General features: G+C 51.8%; 1 protein-coding gene across 1 annotated transcript in view; it reads right to left on the reverse strand.

Moving 5' to 3' along the window:
- The window catches only part of Pcp4 (Purkinje cell protein 4), a 54,177-nt gene extending 37,446 nt beyond the window's left edge, over nucleotides 1-16,731 (reverse strand). The window contains exon 1 of the mRNA XM_027929372.2: nucleotides 16,650-16,731. Within this exon, the coding sequence (XP_027785173.1) occupies nucleotides 16,650-16,658 (9 nt within the window). The 5' untranslated portion in view covers nucleotides 16,659-16,731. The remainder of the gene's footprint in view (nucleotides 1-16,649) is intronic.
- Nucleotides 16,732-25,266: the final 8,535 nt, after the last annotated feature.

The raw sequence follows: 25,266 nt of genomic DNA on the forward strand, positions 1-25,266 counted from the left end.
GGAGAGGGAGAGAGGGGATAGGGAGAGAGGAGAGAGGGAGAGAGGGGTTAGGAGAGAGGGGAGAGAGGGGAGAGGGAGAGAGGAGAGGAGAGAGGGAGAGAGAGGAGAGGGAGAGAGGGAGAGAGGGGAGAGAGGGGGGAGGAGAGAGGGAGAGAGGGAGAGGGAGAGAGGGAGAGAGGAGAGGGAGAGAGAGAGAGAGAGAGGAGAGAGGGAAGAGGGGAGAGGGAGAGAGGAGAGAGAGAGGAGAGAGGGAGAGAGGAGAGAGGGAGAGAGGGAGAGAGGGGAGAGGGAGAGAGGGGAGAGGGAGAGAGAGGGGAGAGGGGAGAGGGAGAGAGAGGGGGGAGAGGGAGAGAGAGGGGAGATGGAGGGAGAGGGGAGAGGTAGAGAGAGGGGAGAGGGAGAGAGAGGGGAGATGGAGAGAGAGGGAGAGGGAGAGAGAGGAGAGAGAGAGGGGAGAGAGGGAAAGAGGGGAGAGGGAGAGAGGGAGAGAGGGGAGAGGGAGAGAGGAGAGAGGGGGAGAGGGGAGAGGGAGAGAGGGGAGAGAGGGGAGAAGGAGAGGGGGGAGGAGAGAGGGAGAGAGGGAGAGGGAGAGAGGGAGAGAGGGGAGAGGGAGAGAGGAGAGAGGGGAGAGAGGGGAGAGGGGAGAGGGAGAGAGGAGAGAGGAAAGAGGAGAGAGGGGGAGAGGGAGAGAGGGGAGAGGGAGAGAGGAGAGAGGGAAAGAGGGGAGAGGGAGAGAGGGAGAGAGGGGAGAGGGAGAGAGGAGAGAGGGAGAGAGGGGAGAGGGAGAGAGGGAGAGAGGGGAGAAGGAGAGGGGGGAGGAGAGAGGGAGAGAGGGGAGAGGGAGAGAGGGAGAGAGGGGAGAGAGGGGGAGGGAGAGAGGGAGAGAGGGAGAGAGGGAGAGAGGAGAGGAGAGGGAGAGAGAGGAGAGAGAGGAGAGAGGGAGAGAGGGGGAGAGGGGAGAGGGAGAGAGGGAGAGAGGGAGAGAGGGGAGAGGGAGAGAGGGAGAGGGAGAGAGGGGAGAGGGAGAGAGAGGGGAGAGGGGAGAGGGAGAGAGAGGGAGAGGGAGAGAGAGGGGAGATGGAGAGAGAGGGGAGAGGGAGAGAGAGGAGAGAGAGAGGGAGAGAGGGAAAGAGAGGGAGAGGGAGAGAGAGGGAGAGAGGGGAGAGGGAGAGAGGAGAGAGGGAGAGAGGGGAGAGGGAGAGAGGGAGAGAGGGGAGAGGGAGAGAGGAGAGAGGGGAGAGAGGGGAGAGGGGAGAGGGAGAGAGGAGAGAGGGAAAGAGGAGAGAGGGAGAGGGAGAGAGGGGAGAGGGAGAGAGGAGAGAGGAAAGAGGGGAGAGGGAGAGAGGGAGAGGGGAGAGGGAGAGAGGAGAGAGGGGAGAGAGGGGAGAGGGAGAGAGGGGAGAGAGGGGAGAAGGAGAGGGGGGAGGAGAGGAGGAGAGAGGGGAGAGGAGAGAGGGAGAGGAGGGGAGAGAGGAGAGAGGGGAGAGGGGGAGAGGGAGAGAGGGGAGAGAGGGAGAAGGAGAGGGGGGAGGAGAGAGGGGAGAGGGGAGGGAGAGAAAGAGGGAGAGAGGGAGAGGAGAGAGGAGAGAGGGAGAGAGGAAGAGAGGGAGAGAAGGAGAGAGGGAGAGAGAGAGAGAGGAGAGAGAGAGAGGAGAGAGGAGAGAGGAGAGAGGGAGAGAGGAGAGAGGGAGAGAGGAGAGAGGAAGAGAGAGGGAGGGAGAGAGGAGAGAGGGAGAGGAGAGAGGGAGAGGAGAGAGGGGAGAGGAGAGAGGGAGAGAGGAGAGAGAGAGAGGAGAGAGGGGAGAGAGGGGGAGGGGAGAGAGGGGAGGGGAGGAGGAGAGAGAGGAAAGAGAGAGGGAGAGAGGGGAGAGGAGAGAGGGGTGAGGAGAGAGGGAGAGGGGGAGAGGGGAGAGGGGAGAGGGAGAGCTGGGGGAGAGCCTGGGGGACGGGGGAGAGATGGCTGGTTTCTCTTCCACTGTGCTCCACCTGCTCTATGGCTAAGCAAAGAGAGCACATCCGGCTTGGCCACATATGGCGGAATGACCCCAAATAAGGGCTGCACTACTTGGAGCCTCAGATGCTGTATCTGCCAATTTCTTGTTCATGGTGAATTAATTCAAATTAAACATACCTCACATGGCTATTATGAGAATCCAAAGAGCAAGGACTGATATCTGTGACCTTTTCCTCATGAAGGACGCAGCCCTCCCTGCTAGGCGTGAAGTTACTAATTCCTGTGGAAGCTTCCGGGCCTCTGACTCTGGCACAGATGCATTTTGTGGTTTGGGTTCAAGTCCCTTGCAGGGAGGGTCCAGGAGGAACGTGGGCAAGCTGGGAGAGCTCAGTGGCCCTGGCACAACTGGAGCATGCCCGGCCCGATCTGCGACTCTCCACATCCTGCAGCTGGGCAAAGGACACAGGATTCAACATGCGGCAGCAGCTGCTGCGACCTGCCCTGGGCCATTGGGAGCCCCGAGGTTTCGTGAGGTCCGGAGGCTGCAGGAACGTGGATGTCCGTGCTCACCTTCTGCAGCTTCTCCCTCACCTCCACCTCCTCCATCATGTGTGTCCTTTCCTCAGACCATCCTCAGAGTAATGGCAGCTGGTGGGAAGCCAGGGGCCTGCCAACGCGGCCCGGCTGCTGCTTGAGGAAGGGCACGGCGAGCCTTCAACAGAGGCACAGGGACCCAGAAATCACTAGCACGTTTCACAGGAGCCACAGAAGGCGCCAGACTGGGTGGAGCAGAGAGGGCAGGAGAGGTTTGTTCCTTCTCCCTGTTCCTAGAAATGGTGGCTAGTCAGCCAGCGTCAGGAGGGAGAGGATGGAGTGCTGCCCACCAAAGACCAGGGAAGCAGAGACGAGACACAGCTGCACCTCACCATTTAAGGCCAGATTCACCTTAGAGACGAGCAGGGGAGAACCTACAGGCAGAGCCACTTTTCTGGAAGTAACGAAAACTCTGATCTAAGGGAATCGATATAAGCACCAAGCGCAGCTGCCCTTCCTGGAAAGATGTGGTTTCCCAAGCACTCTTGTGTTTCACGGGCCAGAGAAGCTAATGTGTGGCTAGAAACCCACAGGTGGTCGCCCTGGGACAGGAACTGGCCATGGTGACAGAGGCCTCTTTTCAATGACCTGCAGCGCCCGCATTCAGCTTGCTCCCCTTGCCAATACAGCTTGAAAAGCCTCTGCTGAGTCCAGTCAAGAGAAGGCAAAGAAAGACCTCAGACAACGGAAGGAAGAAGCCCTGGGGGCTGGGAGAGGGCTGGGAGAGTCTCACCCTGCAGGCCCTCAGCACCCATCCTGGGTGCTGCCTGATCTGGGCTTGGCCCCACCAGCTCCACCACAGTTGAGCCAGGAGCCATAGGCGCTGCATTCAGCTTGTTCATTAAGTGAAAAAAGTGGTGCAAGAAAGAAAGAGCCCACAGCACACCTGGGGCTGTCCAAGAGGAGCCCCAAGTACGGCTGCCAAGTAAATAGACCCTTTCATTCCCTCTCCCCAAGGCTCCAGGCTCAGTCTTGAAATGCGAGCAGCTACATTTTCTCAAGCACCATGACAACAGTGACTTTCCATTCTAGAGGAACAGCCCTCCGCTTACTACCAGGCACAAGGTGTCAGAGCAAGGACACCAAGTCAGAGGGGTGGAATTTGAGCCCGGGCAGGCTGACTTGGAATTGAGGGCACCCGCCATTATTCTCGCCTGTTCAGAGGGGGAAACGTTGGCTTGGAAGACGGAGGCCCTGTCTTTGAGGACACCTTCTGCCACCAACTGTGCAACCATCCCAGTCCATCTGGTTGCAGAGGAGGGAATCTCATTTCTTGCCCTTCCTTATTTTAAAGGACCCGTGTGGACATTCATGACATCCACGAAAGTCTGCTTGTGAAACCCTTTGGGCCATTTTACGTAAAAGAATGGAGGAACACATCCCACAGGGTGGTCCTGGCACCGGATGAAGCAGAGCTCACTGTCCTGACTCTGTTCCATCGCAAGGTCCGCCTGCCCACTCCTTGCACCTGCGAGAACGGTTTACAGGGACCATGAAAACAGGCCTCCCAGCCAGGCGCGGTGGCACATGCCAGTGATCCCAGGGGCTCGGGAGGCTGAGGCAGGAGGATCGGGAGTTCAAAGCCAGCCTCAGCAAATGTGAAGTGCTGAGCAACTCAGTGAGACCCTGTCTCTAAATAAAACACAAAATAGGGCTGGGATGTGGCTCAGTGGCCCAGTGACCCTGAGTTCAGTCCCTGGTACAAAAAAAAAAAAAAAAAAAGCTCTCCCTCGGTCACTCACTCTGTGGGTTTTCTGGTTTTCCGTCCGTGAGTTCCACGACTCTATGGACACTCTTGCTATAAAAGCTGAAGCCCTGGCTTCGGCAGTGACTTCTTGTGATGAAATGCAGATGCTGACTTGGCACCACAGACAACAGTTTCCAGGAGGACTGTTCCGAGCTTCCGAAGCTGGAGATTTGCTTTTTTGGTGATAAAGAAACAGATTTTTTTTTTCCACTCAACTAAAATGAAAGTGGTTTCAGAATATGCTAGAAGCCTGGCTGTATTCTTTGGGAAGTAAGGGGAATGTTTGGTCCTAAATCAACTGTTCTGGCTCAAGAAATGCAATGAGATGGATCCAGAGACTGGCCAAAAGCTACGGAGCCACTGACCAGCTGCTCCCTGGGGAGGTGAAACTCTCCCACTCTGTGTGAGAGCATGCACACGGCCCCACCACCTGCCCACTCTAACGACAGCTCTGCCCTTCATCATGGACATTTGCTCCGTATTTCATTTTGCATCCCTCTGAAATCCAGAACAATTTAATTTGCTGCAAAACAAAGCTACTTCTGATTGAGGTCAAGGCTGTCTTCCAAGGACAGGGTCACTCCACCACCAGATCGCTGCACATCTGCACCCACTGACCCTGTGTTGCTGAGGCCGACTGTTCCCAAGCCCACGGAGTAAGCTCGCTTCTTCAGTTGAACAAGCCTGAGCATCTGTGTTCTGTGTCCCCTGCACACGGGGCGCTCAAGGAGAGGAGGTGAAGCCAGATGTGAGGACAGAAAAAGTCGTGGGACAAAACTGGTCATTGTGACCTTTCACATGAATCAGCAACCAATACCCGGGAAGGATCTTAGGAATCAGAATTCGGGGAAATTTTCACATTGAGGTTGGAATTTAGCATTTAGATGCTTTTAAACGTACATAAACACACACGTTCTAAGTGCATTTTAACTGATTTTATTACTTCGTCGCCGGTTCTTAGGGTCAACCAAGCCCACCCTCAGCCAAGACGACTTCTTTTTCAAGCTCGCTGCAAGCGGGCTTCCTCCATGCCAGCCTGGAGGTGCCACAGACTTGGGGAAGACCCTCAGCCCTCTCCTCCCAGGGCCAGACGCAGGCCATGCCAAAGTCCCCGCTGGACAGGGAGGATACTCTCTGCATATATGAGGCTCCTCGCTCCGAGAGTGAGAGAGTCGTGCTCGGTCCACTCTCTGTTTCTTTTTTTTTTTTTTTTTTCTTTTTTTCTTTCTTTTCTTTTTTCGTTCAAAAGCCATCAGGCCACCTGCCTTTACCCAGGGGTGACCTCATGGGGGTGTGACTGAGGCAGTCACATTGGCCACATTCAGAAGGGCCCCAAGCCGGGCCTTCTGATCTGTTTCCACTGTCCTGAAATTCTTAATAATGTTTATCCAGGGGCCCCTACTTCTGTTCTCACCGGGCCCCACGTATTGTCCTGGTCCTGCCTGACCAGGACATGAGCTTTCTTAGATGTCCCACCTCTGAGCATTGTCCCCTCAAGAGAGGTCTGTGGCACAGGTGCCCAAGAGGACGGGGTGAGGACGGGTCTTGCTCTCACACAGCGCGTTTCTGACAGATCTGGAGGTCCTGGAGGCTCAACCCCATGTCCCTTCCCTGGGGCAACACCACCAGAGCCCGGAGCCCCCGGAGCAAGAACAGAGGTCCCCCAAGGCCACTGCTCCTAGCAGTGGAGTCACATTAGGCTGCATTTGTATTTTTGTCATTTGAAAATTTAAAATCCTCATTCAAAATTCAACCCTGGGGGAACTCTCACATGAATTTCAGCCAATCTGGCTTTCGGCAAGAACTCAGCAGAAAACCCATGACGTGGACATTCATAAAATACGGCCCCCCAGTGAGACGAGTGGCTGAAAGATGGGAAGATTAAATCCAGATGAAAAGATAGATATGAACTTGGAGGAGGTACTTGGTGGAGGTGCTTGACAAATCGCTATGTCTATTTTAAGAAATTTTCTTCAAGAAGAGTTAAATAGCCCACATTTCTGGGGTAGAGAACATTGCCAGAAATAATATTGGAGACATGGAACTGTATTATCTAGGTATTTTGACAGGGCTTCAGCAGATGTGAGAAGGGAGCTATAAATACAGGATGAGTCCATTCCTGGAACGGACTAAAAGAGAAAAAAAGAATAACAATAGCAAGAAGCCTCCAGGGACCCTGAGGTCTAAACAGCACCGTGATATCCCGCCATGGATAGATGACCCCGGAAGGCCAATCACTGACCTTCAAACTCGCCTACACATTTCTCACAATTAGAACATGCAGATTTTAAAATAAAGTCATGTGTATAACTCCAAAAAAAAAAAAAAAGTAAGTGGCTGTCCTCATGAGACCTATTTCCAATGTACTGAAGAGATTTTTTTCACTTCACACTTTTAAAGGGAGATATGAAAAGTCAATAGAGCTCCATATTCATTAATAAGAATGGGGAAAAAAATGTCCAGTATGTTCCAAGCCGCTTTTAACACTGAGCAGTTGAAACTTAACTATAGCATCAGCCTTGATGTGCAGGCATCCATTGACCTAAGAGATTGCTAAATTCTCAGATGGTGCTAAAATGCACGACTCTTAAGATCACCTGACAGCATCCCAGTGGCTCAGGAAGCTGAGGCAGGAGGTCTGCAAGTTCAAAGCCAGCCTTAGCAACTTACTGAGGCCCTAAGCAACTTAATGAGACCCTATCTCAAAAAAAAAAAAAAAGAAAGAAAGAAAATTAAAGTGCTAGGGATGTGGCTCAGTGGTTCAACCCTGGTACCTAAATAAATAAACACATAAATAAATTAATTATTACCCGATAGTGCTGGTGGCACTGATCTTCAGGGAGTGTGTGGACTCCCTAGCTCTGTGAGCATGGCTGCTTTGGGAAGTGTCTGCTGGTCACTGTCTTGCCTCCCTTCCCAGCCTGCACCATGACCAGGTATCCAGCGCTTCCCTGGCACTTGGTTTATCCACAGACCAGACCTGTGCCGTGTGCACTAGAGCTCGTTTTCTGTGACCTTGTCTCTCCCACTAGCCCATAAACTCTTCCATCCGGCATGTCCAACACATAACGGATCCTAAGACATCAATGTGTGTCTCGTGCTGTGTGCTAGGGACATGGGAATGTACAGAAGACACCGTCTCTTAAAATTTCATGATCGTAGCAGACAGAAAGAAATGCGCCCGACGTATGTGGTTACTGATGATGCAGGCAACAGCACTGACCACAGCAAGGACTGACGGTCTCCAGGCCGATGTGTCCTCGGGGTTCTGTACTGGGGCCTTCAGAACTCGCTCTCTGATTCAATCAGAGCAGTGGAGGGCAAGCACAAGGCTCAAAAGTCAAGCACATGCTGCCAGGCGAACAGAAGAGAATCGGGACAGGCCATGCAGCAGGGACACGGGCATCTGTCACCTTCATCTGTGTGGGAGGACAGAGGAGGGGAGGAGGTCAGGGTGGAAACCGGAATCCTGAAAACAGGGCAGGGACGCCGGGAGGGAAAGAATGGCTGTGTCCAGACGTCTCTGCTCTCTCTTCACTCAAGACAAGGAAAACACCCAGGGCCAGTCTATTTTTAATGTGTTTCTTGTCCAAGTCTTGATGGAATTGGGACAGGTGCAAGAGAAATTGGGTTGTATCCAGAACATGACAGGAAATTGGAGCTTCAGTAGGATGGGAAACGCACAAGCAAAACGGGGACCCGCTTTTCCTAAAGAGCTCTGTGGTTTCTTGGCAAGACTAATTTTGGGTCACTTGTCCCAATTTTTAAATGAACACTTTGAAGCCAGGCACAGCGGCACACGCCTGTGGTCCCAGCTTGTTGGGAGGCTGAGGCAAGATCACTTGAGCGCAGGAATTTAACGCCAGCCGGGGCAACCTCGCAAAGCTTGTCTCGAGTAAATAAATAAAAGGATCGCTTTGAATGAAGTGAGAAAGCCCCCTTCAAGTCTCTGACATCGAAGTGGGGCTATACAAACCACCGCTTTTCTCTAGGTTGTTGGTCCTTGAGCAGGCTGACTCCAGCCCAGCAAGGACAGGGAGGACACCATGTTCGGCTGCACAGGTTGTGCACAACACAACTCCAGGAGGCCCCAGACCAGCACAAACCACAGTGGACAGCACCTGCAGGGTGTAGGGTGCTTCAGGGTCGCAGCCTCATGGAGTAAAGAGTGAGAATGTCTGTTTACATTTGTTTGTGATCCACCATCAGTGAGGAATCAGATTCCACGAAGGTCTAGTATCCAGGTGGACATGGACTTCATGGGCCGGGAAGAGGGAGAACCCATAGCTGGGGACTGTCCCCGCCGCCCTCATGATGATATGCTCCTGGAATGTCACTGTGCGCTGCGTGGCAGTCCCTTGGGCTCCATTAGGAGGATGCCCAGATTCCATGACCCGCCGTTAACGGAGCCTGCCTTCCCACAGGGGACAAGGGCTTCTATATTCCTACTCCACGGTCACCTGCCACTGCACGGCGACCCTGAAGAGGCCAAGCCACGTAAGGGAAGCCAAAGACACATGTGGCATAGCTCCTCCTACAGACGGCCTCGCGAGGGGCCCCAGGAGCCGGGCCTGGAAGTGGAGCGGGGTCTACAGGGCTGGGAAGAGCAAGGGGGGCCCGTGTTCCTCGGGTGCAGGGTTTCGGTTCCGCAGCCTGGGCAGGTTCTGGACACAGGTTTCCCGACAGTGTCAGCACACTGGACACTGCTGGACCGCACGCTTAGGAATGGTTAAGAAGGCAAGTTTCAAGGTTTTTTTTACCACAATTTTAAAAATCCTGCCTAAATCACAGATGGAAAATGATGTGGATTCCGCCAGCACACAGCGGCGCCGAGAGAGCCCAGCTGACCTCCAGCGTCACAGCAACGTCCCCAGCCCTTCGCAAGCCTGGAAACCACAGCCAGCAGCAGGCCCAGAGAGAAGTGCGGCTACCAAGAGAGAACCTGAGCTACGGCTCTCCACTCTGTCCCGCAAACCACTCACTCTTGGAGGCGGGCACTGTCTCTTGAAGCTTGGGCTCGTGAACCATCGTGATCCACACAAGAGCTGAAAGCACAGCTCGTCTCATCAATCCCGGGTTCTTTTTAAATTGTGTTTTTAGTGTATTTTAGAACTGCACCTTAATTCAGTAGCACCGCAGCACATGTGTGTAATTTGAGAATACATCTAAAAATCTACTGTGCACACACACTCGAGATTTTCCCCCCACGGGGTTTATTAACAAACACTTTGGGGACCGCATTCCAGAGCATTGAAGCCACGGCCCTGCCCTGTCCCAGATCTGTAGGTGGGCTGAGGAGGCAGGGCCACCCAACTACAGGCTGGATGGGAGGCTTATCATTAGGACAGTGACAGCTAACTACGGAGAACCAGAGAAGGACAGGGAGAGGACCCCGTCTCACTGGGCAAGAGGCCGCTGTCTGCTCAAACCCCTTTCCTTGCTCCGAGGAGGAAATGCGGCAGCATCATGGAGTTGTGCTCCCTGTTCTTTCCACCCAGAACTTCCTGAAACCTCGAAGACATGATTCTTTGAAGGAAGGCTTAGCCCTGTCCCTGTCCTGATGTGACAGTTTAGTGCTGATGCTGGTGTCTGTCATGGGCTTTCACCCCTCACTAGCCCCGCCCCCCATGCTCCAATAGGGCCATTCCCCAGCTCAGACTTTCACCTGTCCATGCAATCAGGAATTTCTTTCACATCAGAAGAAGTGTGGAGCAAAGTACAATTAGAAACAGAAAACCCTAGGTACACGTAGCCTTTTGCTAGGCTCAAGAAGGAAAAAAAAAAAAAAGTGATAGTTTTCTAAATCCCTAACAAAACAGTACAACTTAATAAGGAAATCATACACATAAGAAACTTAAATTCTAAAGCATGAATAATTCCTTAATTTGTTTTGTAAGTATTGGAATTTAGGTATGTGATGGATGGATTTAGGTATGAGTTTTTTAAAAAATCTTAGGAAAGAGACAACATATTCCCTTGTTATATTTTTCCTCTTCTTTGATTGAGACAACATCCATGAGTATGACTCTGGAGTCCTCCTCTCAGGGTTGTAAAAATTAAAATGACCAGTCACTTTGTTAGAATGTCTGCCAAGCCAAAAAAGGTGTGGTGCTGTGGGACAGATGACAGACGACCATGTCTTTTTTCACAACCCCACTTCAGGTTTGGAATTCAGCATCACCAAGTAGCCGTAATCAGCACTGAGATTCAGGCCACTGGGTGGAGGAGAGAAGCGTGTGCAACTGTGGCCATTTTAATCTCTCAAAGTCCAACTTTGTCTGCAAAGTGAGGGCAGAAGCCTCGCTGAGAGAAGGCCTCCCCTGCTCTCTGGTCCCCTCCCTGGCAGTGGGCAGGTGGCCTCCTTGAGTGGCCTGATGGCTCTCACTTTACTTCCTTTCCTTTGGATGTTCTGCGGGGGAGCCTGCAATTTCTGGGTGATCACATCCCTGCTTTATGATTCTAATTTGTCTCACTTTTATTTAGAAGGTGGCAGGTTAAGAGCAAAATATAAACTAATGGCATTTATTGGGTGATTGATTTTTTTCCCGGACAATGTCATAAATACAGCCAAGCGTTTCCCTTTCAGAAATGGAATGAGAAGTAATTCAGTGAGATTCTGAAGCATAAATCTAGAGCTATTTGCAAGGCACAAACAATTCACAAGCACCGTGATGCCTGGAACGTGTAAGTTAGGCTGAATTGTCCATGTGAGGAAGTCAGAAATGTACGGTGAATTTATAGGTTTGAGACATTGATGGGCATTTTGTTTGTGGCACAAAATAAGACCTGCAGAACTTCCTCACATCTGCACTCAAAGGCACCCGTTCCCGGTCAAATGGAAAATGTTTATTCATTGTTTGTGCCTTGGTTCATGGCTGGGATACAGAGAAGCAGAGATCCTATTATGCTGCATAGGACGCAGGTCACCATGCGATCCTCAGATCCCCAGAGAACCAATCTCAATCGATCCCCTTTTGTGTATGAACCGCCGTATAGTCCTAGTCCAAACATAAACTAACATTCACAGATAATTTAAGGGAAGTAATCATTTTAATCACTATTAACAATATTAAAATTATTGATAATATATTTAATTGCTAGTTAAAATATTTACATGTGCTACTTGCTTTCTGGATGTGGAATCTATTTTACCTCCAATAATGTGCCAGAATCTACTCCTGGCTGACTGTGATTTGATGCTGGGAGCTCTCTTACTAAACATCTGCTTAGACTCTTTCTTATTCTCCTTTAATTACGGTCAAACTGCATTTCTGTTTCAATGATTCTATAGATGTTCTGATTTTATAGGTGTCCAGAGTTCTGCGTCTCAGTATGATCTCTCTTGTTAGAAATCCAACAGACGTACCTGAAGTGAAATGGTCTCGGAGAAGGTGACATGAAATACAGACATTAGACTTTTAGCATCCCCCCTAGTATTTTTTCTGATATTTCCCCAAATGTCAGGAGTTCTTTCTGCTGAGGCACTTCCCATTTTTTTCTCATTTTCGGCCATGAAAGCATTTGTTTTGCAAATATGCTCGTGTACCTATTTCCCACTCAAAAGGATTTGCACAGCAAACCCAGGCTTCCACCCAAGAGAAAGATCAAAAGATGCCCTGGGTCCCTCGGATCGTACCTCAACCACTAGTCTCAGGGTTTAGAGAAGAGGGTGCCTGGCCCATCTGTGACAGTAACTGACAAATCCTTTCTTGGAAATTCATCAGTTCATTCAGGAACTAGACCTAAACCAGGAGGCGATCCAGGGTCTAGGCCTGTGGACAACGTAGAACTGTCCCCACCAGGAAGTTCACAGCCTGGGGAGGAACCTTCTGATCAATGACGTGCAACTGGTAAGACTTCCACAGCATGCTCTTAAAAGCTGTGTTGTACAAAAGTCTCACTCAAATATAATATAAACCTGTGTCTCTGCAGCACCTGAAATCCTTCTCCTCCCCTAGTGTGAGCCCTTTCCAGAAAGCCATTTGAAATTAATGAAAAACCCCAAGCTGGAGGCTTCAATGTGTGCTCAAATAGTTCCGTGTACCCAGCTGGCTGGGAACAGAGGGAGCATCAACAAATCGTGAACGTCTCCCACCTATGATAACACCTCTAATGAAACACAGAGAAGAAACAGGATGTTAATCAGTAATGCTGACAGTGTGTCCGTCTCGGATTCAAGGGAGTTGCCACTACAGAACCCTTTCGTCTTGATCCCTCCACTCCAATAAACCTTTAATAAAATAAAACTGTGAGTCATTGATTCAATTTTTCTTTCTGGGGAAAAGTAATAATACATCTTGTGCTCTGTCATTCTTAGAATTCAAAAGAAAAACAATGAGATTCTTTAATCCTGCGGCATTAGTTAATGAAGTGCGGGATGGGGAAATAAATTTTATGGTTCTCCATTAAAGTCACCAGCCCAGAAAACACATTTTTATGCTTAGTTTTGGCCTCTTCCCTGCTAGGAAAAGTCAAGCTTTGAATCTAAGCTGCAGTCAGCGTCTTAATATCCCCAGTTAGAGCAGAGGCCCTCATTGTGTGGACCAGCAAAATCAAATGGATCCTACTGGACCCTCCTGTATCTCCGCTGCAGTTACACAGGTTACACCCCTAAATGAGGTTAAAATCACATCGGGATGTGAAGTGCCATCGGCCGTCTATCGTTGGGTCTTTGGGCCCACTTGCAAAATCTATGTGGTTACCCTCAGAATCAGCACTTTAGGACTCTCAAACACATAGGTCCTTACAAACCTAACCATCCATCCATTAGCATTCCTTTCAGTTCCCTGTGACATCATAAGAAACACCAAACGACAATAATAATTCTGACCTTAGCACTGTTTTATTAATTATCTGTCCCCTCGCCGGGTTACCCTGATAGCTCAGCACCTGCTCCCTAAAACAATGTTGCATGGTATTTTAAAACCAATGTCTACTTTTGATCAAAAACAAAAAGAACTTCCTGTCTTTTCTAAGCCCCCATCCCAAGATTTAAGTGGGGGTAGCCTCCCCTGAAAAATGTCCCTCCAGAACAAGACCCTCCCCTGCTCCCGAGTTTCCTTCGAGATGGCTGTATAATCGGAGCACACAGCAGCGATGATTGTGTTTCAGGCTCACGACAGACGTGTCTAAAGATTCGCCCACAAAGGTTGCTAGTGTTGTCTGCACGGTGCCTTTGGCAGGCATCATCCTTTCATTGTGGCCAAGGTCTAGATGGAAAACCACCCTGAGTCACAACCCTGAGCCACGCCATCCCACGTTGGCCAAAGCCGGGAGAGAGCCCTCAGGATGGGAAGCTCAGGCCTAGAAGGAGGCTTTTCCCCAGGGGTCTCCAGTCTCACTAACAGCCGCCAGCTGATGTGTTATGTAATGGGCACAGTCTCCCCACCGCCGCCCCGCAGGGCAACGGGTGTGCCAAGGTTCACATCCCTCTCCAGACGTGCGCCTGGCCCCATCAAGATCTCACTCCTGGCCCCACTAAATAAGTTTTTTTGGAAAAGCAACTTAAAACAGATACCTAAGTGACAAACTGGGACTTTTTTTTCTTAAGGTGGATGAAAACAAAGGGAGGCTTTCTCTTGTGTGTAGTGAGACCAAAGACGAGATGCTGCCGCGCTTTGTAAGCTGGGCTTCTGATCCAGCGAATAGACTCCAGCCTGCATTTTGATCCCTGCTAAATTATCTCCCTCCCGAGTCATCTCATAGATTGCTCCAGGCACATCTGACACACTTTAATACCGAAATGTAAATCAGACGCCCCCACAAACCACCTCCACACTCTCACGTTGCCCTAAATTTGGACTTTATTTCCTTGCAATACTTGAGCTGCTCTTTTCAATCACATGTCAGTCCCCCAAAAAATGTCGTCCCAGGGGATGAAGATGATACTGTGTCGTAACGCTGCCCAGTTTAAAGCCAGCGCCAGGCTCAGTTTGCTGTTCTGCCTTTGTCCTCCAGACTGGAGACCCTTCTGCCCCTTTCAGGTGCTCTGAGCCCAGCCCGGCTCCCTGCGCAGCCCCAGGAACAGCTAGTGCGCTGGGAGTTGCACAGCCAGCCCAGCTCCAGGAGCCAAGCGGGAACTATCTGCCCACCAGACCCTCCAAAAGCCTGAGGTCGGACAAAACTGACAAACCCCTGCCCGGCCCTCTGACTCTTAGTCACAGGAGCAAATAAATGATCATCTGGAATCCATCCTTGCCTGAGAGTTATTAAAACGAAAAAAGTCACTTTTAATTCATCCAACTAAGAACTTTTGGAAGGGGGGACCCAGTCCTCAGAAAGCAACGTCTGTTCCACTTTATTAAATGTTTTAAGCAGATTTAAGTTTTAGTCAAAGGACAAATTCCTGCTGTCCAAGGAATGCGTGCATGCCCAGGAGCCTGGAGGGCAGCCAGGAGCGGAGGTCAGAGGTGGGGCTGCAAGGTGGAAGGTGACAGGGTGAGAACGGGGAGGAGTGGCCGGGTGATGGGCAGGGCAGCAGGGACTGCATGCTGGGGGCTTTGCCCACACTCAAGGAGCAAGGCAGAGCGCTCCATCTCGTGATGCGCTGGAGGCGGGGCGGGACCTGCAGAGCGCCCTAATTACACATTCAACAGAAACCAGGTTACGATCCCAATCGTGGGGTGAGCTCTGGGATGCATGCTCTTCCCTGGAGACTTATGGTACGTGGCCCTGCCCAGCCCAGCACCCTGCAGAACTCATGAGGACCACATAGGGAAGGAGCCTCAGCAGGAGATGGGCAACTGAGCTCATGTTCCAGGTTAGCTGACCTGACCCAAGAGAGGAGCCCCAGGGCTACGTGGCTTCTGGCCCCTTCTACCCACTAGGTTTTGTATAAAGGAAAACCCATCTGCACTGCCATCCCTTCATCTGGTGAGCAAGGTGAGCTGACCACCAACAGCACACATTCCTCAGATCCCCGAGGGTCCAATGCAAAGCCCCTCCCCTAAGCAGGCAGGCAGTGCCCTAATTCAGAGCCCCACCCTCCTTTTCCTGGCCTCGCACCCTCCTCCGGCCCCAGCTCTTCAGAGAGTCCACCCACATTCAGACACCAGCATGCACCTGATGGCCAACTGCCCAGCACTGCAGTCCAAGCTCTGGCTCTGATGGTCCATAACTGGTGACCTTGAGCCAGCTAGTTCACTTCTCTGAGCCTCAGTTTCCTCATCTGTCCACTGGGAATAATAATGGCACCTACTTCAGAGGAGAGTTGGGAGGCTCAAAGAAGGGGCAGGTGCAGGAATGCTGGGGACAGTGCCCAGTGCTTCACCCTTGTCACCACATCTGCCTGGCAGCCTGCCAGGTGGCCTGCCGGAGACGGCCCATCTCCCACCCCACGTTGCCTTCCTACCTCAGGCTCTTGGCCCATCCCAAGCCCAGTTCCTAAGTTGTCAGAGCTCTGACCTCCTGCCCACCATGTCAATATCCTAAGTCACCCAGCAGAGAGATAAGAGCAGGGGGAGGCATTTTATTCCTGAAGTTGTTAATTTTACTCTAAACTTCCAAAAAAAGATCGCCCATCTGTCCAACAGATCTCTTAAAAAATACAAAGATGATAAGAGTTCTCTAAAAGTAATCATTAAAGTGCCATCCAAGAGGAAACGACGAGGACTTGGCCGGGTTATCAGACTGAATGAGGATGGTATTTACAACCCAAATCTGCCTTGTGGGAGAGAAAGCGATTATAGTCTTTTTAAAAATACACAAGCTATCAGTTTGCCCCAACAAAACGTTCCGTGTACACATATGCAGAAGCGACTTTCCATTTGAAATTAGCTGCTCTTCCGCCAGTGCCTCCCCCGGTGTTGGAGCTACATATCTACACCCTTGGGCTTCCCACGGTCCCTACTGTCTGTGCCTGTCCCTGGTGCTGTGATTAACTGCAGGTGCACTTTGTAGTGGCAGTGTGCCTGCATGAGATGCACCCCAGCACGAATCCTCACCCCAGCTCCCCGCCATCCCAGGCTTGATCTCCCCCAGGTAGCTGCATGCTAAGGTGTCCACCCAGGCAAACATGGCAAGACGGGCTTGCTGGGAGAAGCCAAATCTCCATGAGAATAAAACCATCCGCTCCCTGTATAAGCCAAAGCATTTTCCAAAGTCACAATAAAATCGGAAGCAAACAATTCATCCCTTCCTCTTGGTAAGGCTGATTTTAAAAGTTGCAAAGTTATCCAGTGTCTATGCTGCCATTCAAACCAAGACATGCAGAGCATGGGTCCTCAAGCACATAATTGCAGGGCTGATTTCCTCTCAGGCACCACTCCTAAGCCCTTCACGATTCCTGAGACGCGGCATGTGGAAGACCCCTTCTCCTCGCTCCCAAGTTCCCTCTGAAGCCGAAGAATCACTCACCTCACTCATGTTGGCTTCCACACAGCAGCCCGTCCCCGCCGCTAGGCACAGAGAGCACTGCTCAGGGGTCGCTGCTTCGGGTCCTGGCTTTTCTCTTAAAAAGAGCTGCCCGGTGGCATCACGCCTCCCGTGAGCCAATGAGATTCCTTCACCTGTCTGAGCGCCCGCAGTCATCTGAGAGCACCCAGAGCCACCTAGTGGAGCAGAGGAGAATGGCAGGGAGCTCGCTGCTCCAGTTCTGCACAGAGAGAAGGAAAGGCAGAGAGACGCAGGTGGCCCCAGGGGTGCTACCAGCGGCTTACTTGGGGACACGAGGTACACACACAGGGAGAACGCTTTCCAATGTCGGCATGAAGGAGGTTTGCATTTCCAGGAAGGGGAGTACCTGCTGTCCCCGTCCCTCTTGGCTTTTCCAGGAGCTTTTACCCTCCCTACCCTTGATGCCATGAGCCTGGGCCTTGGAGTTCGCCATTTCTTCCCCTGTCCCCTGCCCCACATCTGTCCTCCTGCTCACAGCCCCGCTACAAGGACACAGCAGGTGGTGTCGGAGCAGGCCTGGACATGCATGTGGATTCTCAAGGTTTTTAGTCACGCTGTGACAAGAAAAAAGAGCAGCTGAATTTATCTGTGATCGTCACACCTCCTCAGCTCGGGGAAGGAGACTCAGCATGGGCCCTGGACGTGATTAAAAGTCTCCTTGCCTCCTCCTGGTCCAGCCTCTCTAGGAAGAGGCTCAGCCCTTTGGCTCATTCCTGAACCTGTAGGACCCTCAACAGACACAAGACAACACCTTGAGACACAATGAACATGGGCATCCTAGTTCCTCGCCCAGGAAGGAGACGGGCAAGACCACGTCAAGGGTCCCTGACACCCTCCCCCATGTCCCTCCTCCCTGTGCAGAGCAGTGCCCCAGGCTGACCCGTCAACTGCCTCCTCTCCCCAGACAGGAGCGTGGGAGCTCAAAGCAGAAGCTGGGTCTCTCCTGCGGCTCCCGTGGGAGTCAGTCCTCCTAACTCAGAGTTGCTCGTGGGCACTGAGTCTGTGCCTGAGCTCTGAGAAGAGGAGGCCAGGACACAGAGGATGACCAATGAGTACACAGCAGGAAGATGTAATCTGCAAGCCACGGAGCGAGGCCAGGAGGAAGCAGCCCTGAGACCACGTGACCTTCCCCGGTGTCCTTAGTAGGTCCATCACTCCTGCTGGGCATGGGGAGCCGAGTCTGTGCTCGAGAACACACAGCAAACATCAAGGGTGGCCACACAGTGGAGCTACACTGCCACGGGAGGTTGGTGGTCTGGGGTTACCTGCGAGACTGAGTGTACCATGGCCCCCCCACAGTGCTCCCGGGCAGGCTCCACCTGCAGGCTGGCCCCCAGCACACCTCCACCAGCTCCCCCGGGGACTCTCAAGGGCTGTGGTGCCCCTCAAGCCCAGCCCTTAGTCCAAGGAATGAAGGACTCCCCAGGGACAAGGACAACAAATGGCTTTTAACCCTCCCATGTGGTTCTGATAAGAGGTCGAGTCTCAGAAGCACAGATTGAAGCAATGCTGAGACATGCACGCATGCACAAGCATGCACATACACACACGCATGCACACACACATGCACACACACATGCACACACACACGCATGCACATACACACACGCATGCACACACACACGCATGCACATACACACACGCATGCACATACACACACGCATGCACACACACACACAGCTTGCTTTGCTCCTCCGAGCTCCACAGGCGTCCTTCTCCTCCTGCCTCCTGCCCACTCCCCTTCTCCCACCTCTTTTAGAGTCCCTTGGCTATTATTTACTTTACATGCTGTGGTCCTTCAGTGTCCCAGAGGGGTGGGTTCTAGGATCCCTGTGGATACTAAAATCTGTGAATACTCACATCCCTTATATAACCTCTGCATGTCCTTCCCTAGACTTTAAGTCACCTCAAGATGACTTACATCACCTAATAAGGTAAATGCTGTGGGAACAGTTGTCGTACTGTACTGTTTAAGAAAGAAGGGAAAGTCCGTACATGTTCAGCATGGACAGAATTTTTTCCGAATCTTTTCAAACTTCAGTTGATTGAATTTTCAAATTTGGAACTGGTAGATATAAAGGGTGGACTCTGTGTGTGTGTGTGTGTGTGTGTGTGTGTGTGTGTGTGTGTTTAATTTAAACAACTTCAACATGCCCCATAATCTGACGCCCATCAGATCATGCAAAGAGTGTTACAGCAGATGGGATCGAGAACCAGAAACCTAGACCAGATGCTCACACAGGCAGAGTCTTATGCCTGAATTTGACGCAGTCTCTCCCTTGCCCGGTGTCTGATTTCCTCCACTGGTAATACAGAAATATTAAACTCTGCATCTGCCAACCTCAGCAAAATATATGCTCCAAATATATTAAGCTGGGGAATAAATGCCGAAGGAACTTCAGAAGAATCAGATCTACGACTTCATCCATTAGATCTTACAGAATGCTTCACCCTCACTGAATTGAAATATAGACCTGGGGTCCTATAATTTATGAAAAAAGGTATATATAATAGGGACAGATTCCTTTCCTTTTCTTGCAGGCATCACACTGCCACAAGGGGCAGAGTTGGACCAGGCAATCTCTGGGATGATTTACAGTGACACTGTGCACTGATGGTCTAGGGCTCTCTTAAGACTTCTGTGTCAAATGCATCGTTTGTACACAGTTTGGGGACCGGGGGTGAAAAAGAACCCACCTCCTTCTTCCTTCCTCTGCTTTGGTGCTTCAGGTCTTCCTGCTTCGTGGCCCCTGGTGCCCACCATGCAAGTGCTCAGTGCTGTCTGCACCGTGAACCAGAAGCCTCAGCACAGAGGATGTGGTCATCTTCCCTAGAACAGAGACCACGTGGCCCACCTTCCTGACTGCCTTCTCCTTCCTGCCCTCACTGACCCACAGCGAGGGAAGCAACCTCTGGGTACCTACGGACCCCAAGTCCCAGCCTCCCCGACCCTATGGTGGAGCTGTGAACCCCTGTCTTTGATTCTTCATCTTTCCTGCTGCCTTGAACTTCACCCCTTCCTCTGCCACCCACGGGGTGTCCAGGTTTTGCCTGCAGATGTGGAGACACAATGTGACTCTAGAAGCTTCTCCCGGAAGCATCTATTTTAACAGCGCACTGATGGGTGCAGTGGTTTTCTCAGCTCTTGTCTCCCCTCCTGGACTTTAAGCCCTTGAAAGTCCTACAACCCTGGTCACTCTTTCACTGCTCATACCTGGCATGGTGCCAGCAAAGAACTGTCACCCAAAACTACCCAGGGAACAACATCCCAGGGATCACCACCATGACACCACTGTAGGAAAAAGAGTTCTCCTGCTTTATGACATGAGATTCACTTTCCAAACCCAACATGCAAAAATTTTCTCTTTTGAAAATGAGGAAAAGCATCTTTCAAAAATCTCTGCTGTCAAATTTGAATCCAGCTTTCTAAAATGTCAAAAAAAAAAAATTCTAACAAAATGAACGTGTTTTAAACTGAGATGATGGGTTTTTACTGATATTTTGAAGGAAAACCAGATGAGCATAAAGGTTGAGCTCTGGCCTGGCGGGGTGTTAGCAAATGACACTGTGACACTGCTCACAGACCAGCTGCCCCACTCCCTGCCCACCCCTGCAGAGCTGTTGGCCACCTCATATAATAGAGGTGGACGTCTTATGTTCCTTGAAGTCATCGAGGTCACTCTTTCTCTTCAAAGGTACCAGCCAACAGAAGAGAAGGAAATGATTTGGAGACAAATCCATCCCATGGCTGGGTGGACCTCAGCCTCGTCTCCTCTCCTAATTTTAAAGTTACAATCTTACCTGAAGCTGCTGTGCGCTTAAGCTTTAAATTTCTCTCTGTTTCTGGATGAAAAGGTCATTTTATAACATGCAGTTCCTTTCAGCCCAATTAACTGTCCAGGCCGGTCCACTGATAGGACTACCTGGACCTTGAGGAAAAGCCCTGTGGGCACTTGTAGGCAAAGCCTGCTGGTGCTGAAGGCCACGCTGAGTACCTGCTGATAGGACTTTCCACTCCAGCAGCCCTGACAGCTTTCCGAACCGCGCTTTGTGAAGTTCCTTAATTATTTTTCCTTTCCCACTTTCAAACAGGCAAAGTCCTCCAATCCACTCTCCTCGGTGCTTTCCAGAATTGCCAATCCATGAGCCTTTCTGCAGAGCCAGCCTTCTCCCCTGGTGTTGTGGACTAAATTGTTTCCCCAACATTTCACGTGTTGAAGTCCTGACCCGAACTCACAGTATTTGTTGATAGGGCCTTTAGAGAGGTAGTCAAGGTCAAATGAGGCCACGGGGCGAGCCCCGGCCCAAATGACTGGTGTACTTATGAGAAGAGGAGTTCTGGACGTCAAGATGCACAAAGAGGGGTGTGAGGACAGGGGGGACAGAGGCCATCTACAGGCCCAGAAGAGAGAAGAGGCCTCGGGATCAGCTACGTGACACCTGGATCTTGAACTTGCAGCCTCCAGAATCTTGAGACCACAAATTGCTGCTGTTGAGCACGCCTGTGTGGCGTGCTCTCTTACACACCCAGGCTGACCAAGGCATCTGGACCAGAGACAAGGTCGGTTCCACAGTGGACACAGGGTAGACCACCAAACCCGTCCTCTCAGGACTGAGGGGCTCATTCTCTCAATGACTGAGAATGTTGCTCATGGACACAGCTCCCAACTTGTTGATAGAGAGACTCTTCCCAGCCTGAGGGAGCTGCCTGGCCCCAAGGTAGAGTGTTCCCTGGTCCCAGTGCAGGGACACTCCACAGTCACCCACCCTGACTCCAGAGCTTGCACGGGTCAGCAGACTAATTCATCTGTGTGAACCAGGGCCCAGACCCTCCGGCTGTCCTGCCCGTTCACTCCCACGTGGGTCCAGTACGGCCATCTCCAGGTTCACCCCACGGCCTCGTCTCCATCTGCCTCCAGGTGCTCTGACCTGCCCCGAGATGCCCAGAGCAGAGGGAGAAGCACACCTGGAGCTGGGCCCCTGCTGGGTGGCCGTCCCCCTGGAGGCACCGTGGAGCGCGGCAGCCTGCAGTGCTCCGCTGTTCGCCTGGGGAAGTGGGTGGCACACCTAGGGAAAGGAGGCCACTCCTGGAGAAGTGGCGGGAAGGAGGAGGTAGAGGACCGTGGGAAAACGAAGGCTGTGGAGAGAAATAAGGCAAGGCTGGGGCGACTATGGAGAATTCAAGGCCAAGGATGAAGTCTGGGGCCTCCGAGCCAAAGGTCATTTGCTGTGAGCCACGGGCAGACAAAGCTGAGGAAGGGCCAGCGGCTTCTCCGTGGGCACAGCAGAACCCAGAGAGAGCTGGATACTCAGAGAGGGGAGCGTTCTGCACCGTCAGGGTCTGATGGAGAGGACATGCCCTAAGCCCTTGAGCTCCCTGTCTCCCCGGGGCCTGTAGGACAGGTTCCTCCTCCTGCTGCAGGCCAGGCTCCCGCTGCACTGTGTGAGAGAAATGAAGGCTTCTATCTAGGAAGACCATAGCCGGCCCAGGAGCTGCCCATCTCCCCTCCCGGCCACCAGGCCATCATGAGGTTAGATCACTACATGCACTGGCTAAGCCTGACGAGGGAAGCTCATCAAGGGCTGTGCCCAAAAGAGCCGCAGGACCCGGCCAACAGTTCCTGGCAGAAGCCAGGAGAATGGGACGGGGCTGGATTGTCAGGGTACTGGGTGGAGGCGGGGAGGCACTGGCAGGAGAGAACATAAAGTCGAACAAGAGAATGTCAATCAGCAGGGAAACCCCCCCAGGACACAGGCTCGACTCTCTTGGAAAACCCTGGGGGATTTTGAGACAACTGCTCACCTGCCCAACCCAAAGAATATGCTGAGAGACACAGGGTACAGCAAAAAGCTAGACTTTACTGACAGCATTGCAAGATCAGGTGTCCGGGGAGCGGGCACACCCCAGAGTGGTTGCAATCAGTTTTATCCCCTAGAGCACAGCCCTCGCCACCAGTTCCTCACTGGCTGAGTACCGTGGGGTGCATCTTCCCAAACATCACTTGGGCTTTACTGCCTCCTATTGGATTATTTAAAGTTGTGCACCTTCAGATTATTTAAAGTCGTGTACCCCCCTCCCTTGCTCTCCTGGATTGAGAGCCTTTGGTGCAGAGCAGTGGTCTGGTCAGCCCCTCCCCCTCCCCTCCTTTTTATCAAGGGGATGTGAATTGTTCCCACTCTGGGGTTAACCTGCTTGTGACCTTCCTCTCTGCTCTCCCTTCCTGCTGCCTTCCCCAAGTAATTTTGCGTTTGAGGCTAAATTCTGTTGGCTGAAATGGACTGTCTATTTCTCACAGAGATGACACCCACAATTGCCGCAGTGGCATTTGATCTCCCCAGGGTTGGGACAGGCCGAGGTAGCAATGGCTGCGGTAGAATTGCCAGAAGCGCTATGGCGTGAAGTGAAGAGGGCTGAGGAAGGCGTGCTACAATGCAGGCACGCTCTGGGCCGTCACAGGGAGGGCTTGGCCTGGGCTGAAGCAGTAAGGGGCGTGCTGATGAGGGCCCAGCGTCCCTGAGAGGGCCCGTGTGTCTGCGCTCTGCAGCCAGGACTGGGGCGGGGAAGCCATCACACAACTGGCTTCCTGAGAGCAACTGGACAGTAGGATCCAGAAGCAACATCCAACCATCAAAAGGAAGGTGAGGGCAATCACCAGGAAGAGCAGAAAGCACCGAGAGAAGCCAGCAGGCTCACCTGCACAGCGTCCTGGGCACAGGTGTGGTGAGTCATGGCGCCACGGAGGAAAGCCAGAGGGCAACCAGCACAGAGGGCTACCACCTCCCTCCACTTGGTGGTTCTCCAAGAAGGAGCAGGGTGACCCTCTGTCCCCACCCCAGGAGACATCTTTGATTGTTACAGCCTAGGCAGATCAGGAGTCTTATGCAGGTCCAATGCATAGAGACCAGGGGTGCTGCTAAGCAGGCCACAGGGGGTAAGACTGCCCCTCATAGTACAGACTTATCTGGCTCAAAATGTAAGTTGTGCCAAGGTTGAGAAACCCTGGTCTATATAATCTCGTCTACATAGGAACCCATCTATCCTACACCAACACCTGAAGTGGGATGATCAACAGGGGGAGCGCGGCCCTGTCAGTAGTAAGTCAAGGTTCCTTGCCCGGTTCTCAGAGTGGAGCTAGTTTTCAGACCCAGAAGCAGTTGACACAAAGGGCAGCCAGATCCCCAGGAGCAAGGATCTACCTCCATGAAGGCCACTGTGTGCAGTTATTTTCCCAGTTATTCCCCAAGAGGACCCCTAACCATTAGCGCGAGTGTCAGTTACTGGGAAAGGACAGCGCCCGAACATTTTGAAAATTGCTGATTACAGAGTCCCTGTGGAAACCGGGGACCCAAAGCATCAGCCTACCTGTTGGAGTGCAGGAATGCAGAGGCCAGTACCAATGGAGCCCTGGCCAGGTTCACCACACAAAGGGTCCACTGGAAATGGACACACTGGGCAATGGGTAGAGCCTCCACACTGGGTCCTTGGCCTGAGAGCTCACAGAGGGGAAGATAGAGCAGAAGTTCTAAAACTGCCTCACTTCCATTGCAATCATAAACTTTAAAAATCAAGTCACATTCCAGTGGATTGGCAGAAAATAGTGCCATGCTCCAAGACCTAGAGGATGCTGGGGGTGGGAACGTCACCAACTTCTTTCACTTACTGTCTGCTCTCTACCTAACCCTAGAAGGCCCTGGAAGACATCCACAGGGAGCTTCACACTCAACCAAGTAGCAGCCCCCATTCACCTCCTGTTCCCGATGTGGTATCTCCTAGAGAAAAGCAACATGGGACATGCTCTGTGGTCACTGATCTGGGAAGTATCTCCTTCCCCTTCATCATCAGGGAGGACCAGAGGTGACCTGCTGATACAACTCCAGCCTCCAGGAGACCAGTGGGATACTGGGTTGCAAGATGAAGTCACTAGAAGAGCATAATTCATCTTAACTGGAACTGACACATACTGTGGGTGAGCTCCTTTTCTGGTCCACCAGCTTCTGTCCATCCCACCCCTGAAGGCTTAGAGTTTGGCCCACGGACACTAGATGTTGCACAATATCACCTGGGACAAGGGCCCCGTTTTGTGTCAACAGAGGTGTGACTGAGGCGGACACGCCATCTCATTCTGGAAGACGCAGCCAAGGGTCACCCATACCTGGGCACCAGGGAGACTGAGGTCTGCAAGACTGAAGGGCAGAGGAAGGAGCTACAGAGAAAATTGCAGAGGCCTGTGAAGGAAGAATTCCCTGGAGTCTTTGGATACTGATCTATGCAAGAAAATTCCCTGAAGCTAAAACCTCCCCAGGCCAGGAAAAGTCCTGAATAATTTCCAGAGCTCCCATGGAACTGGAAATAATTCACAGTGAAGCAACCTCGAAACACTCAGGCATTGAGTAAAGGCCCATATGCCCTGGTAACAGAAGCAATGATTCCCAGAATTAAGGCTGCTCTTGACTCAGCAAAACAAGGCCTAAGAGCAAGGCTTACCAGAACCCAACAGGTTCACAGGTCACTTGATGGCCTGCCAGAAAAATAAGCCAACACCCTTTAAAGAAGAGCAATGAAGTGTAGCACCCAACA

This window comes from Marmota flaviventris (assembly GCF_047511675.1).
Source record: "Marmota flaviventris isolate mMarFla1 chromosome 8 unlocalized genomic scaffold, mMarFla1.hap1 SUPER_8_unloc_2, whole genome shotgun sequence".
NCBI classification, from domain to species: Eukaryota; Metazoa; Chordata; class Mammalia; order Rodentia; family Sciuridae; genus Marmota; species Marmota flaviventris.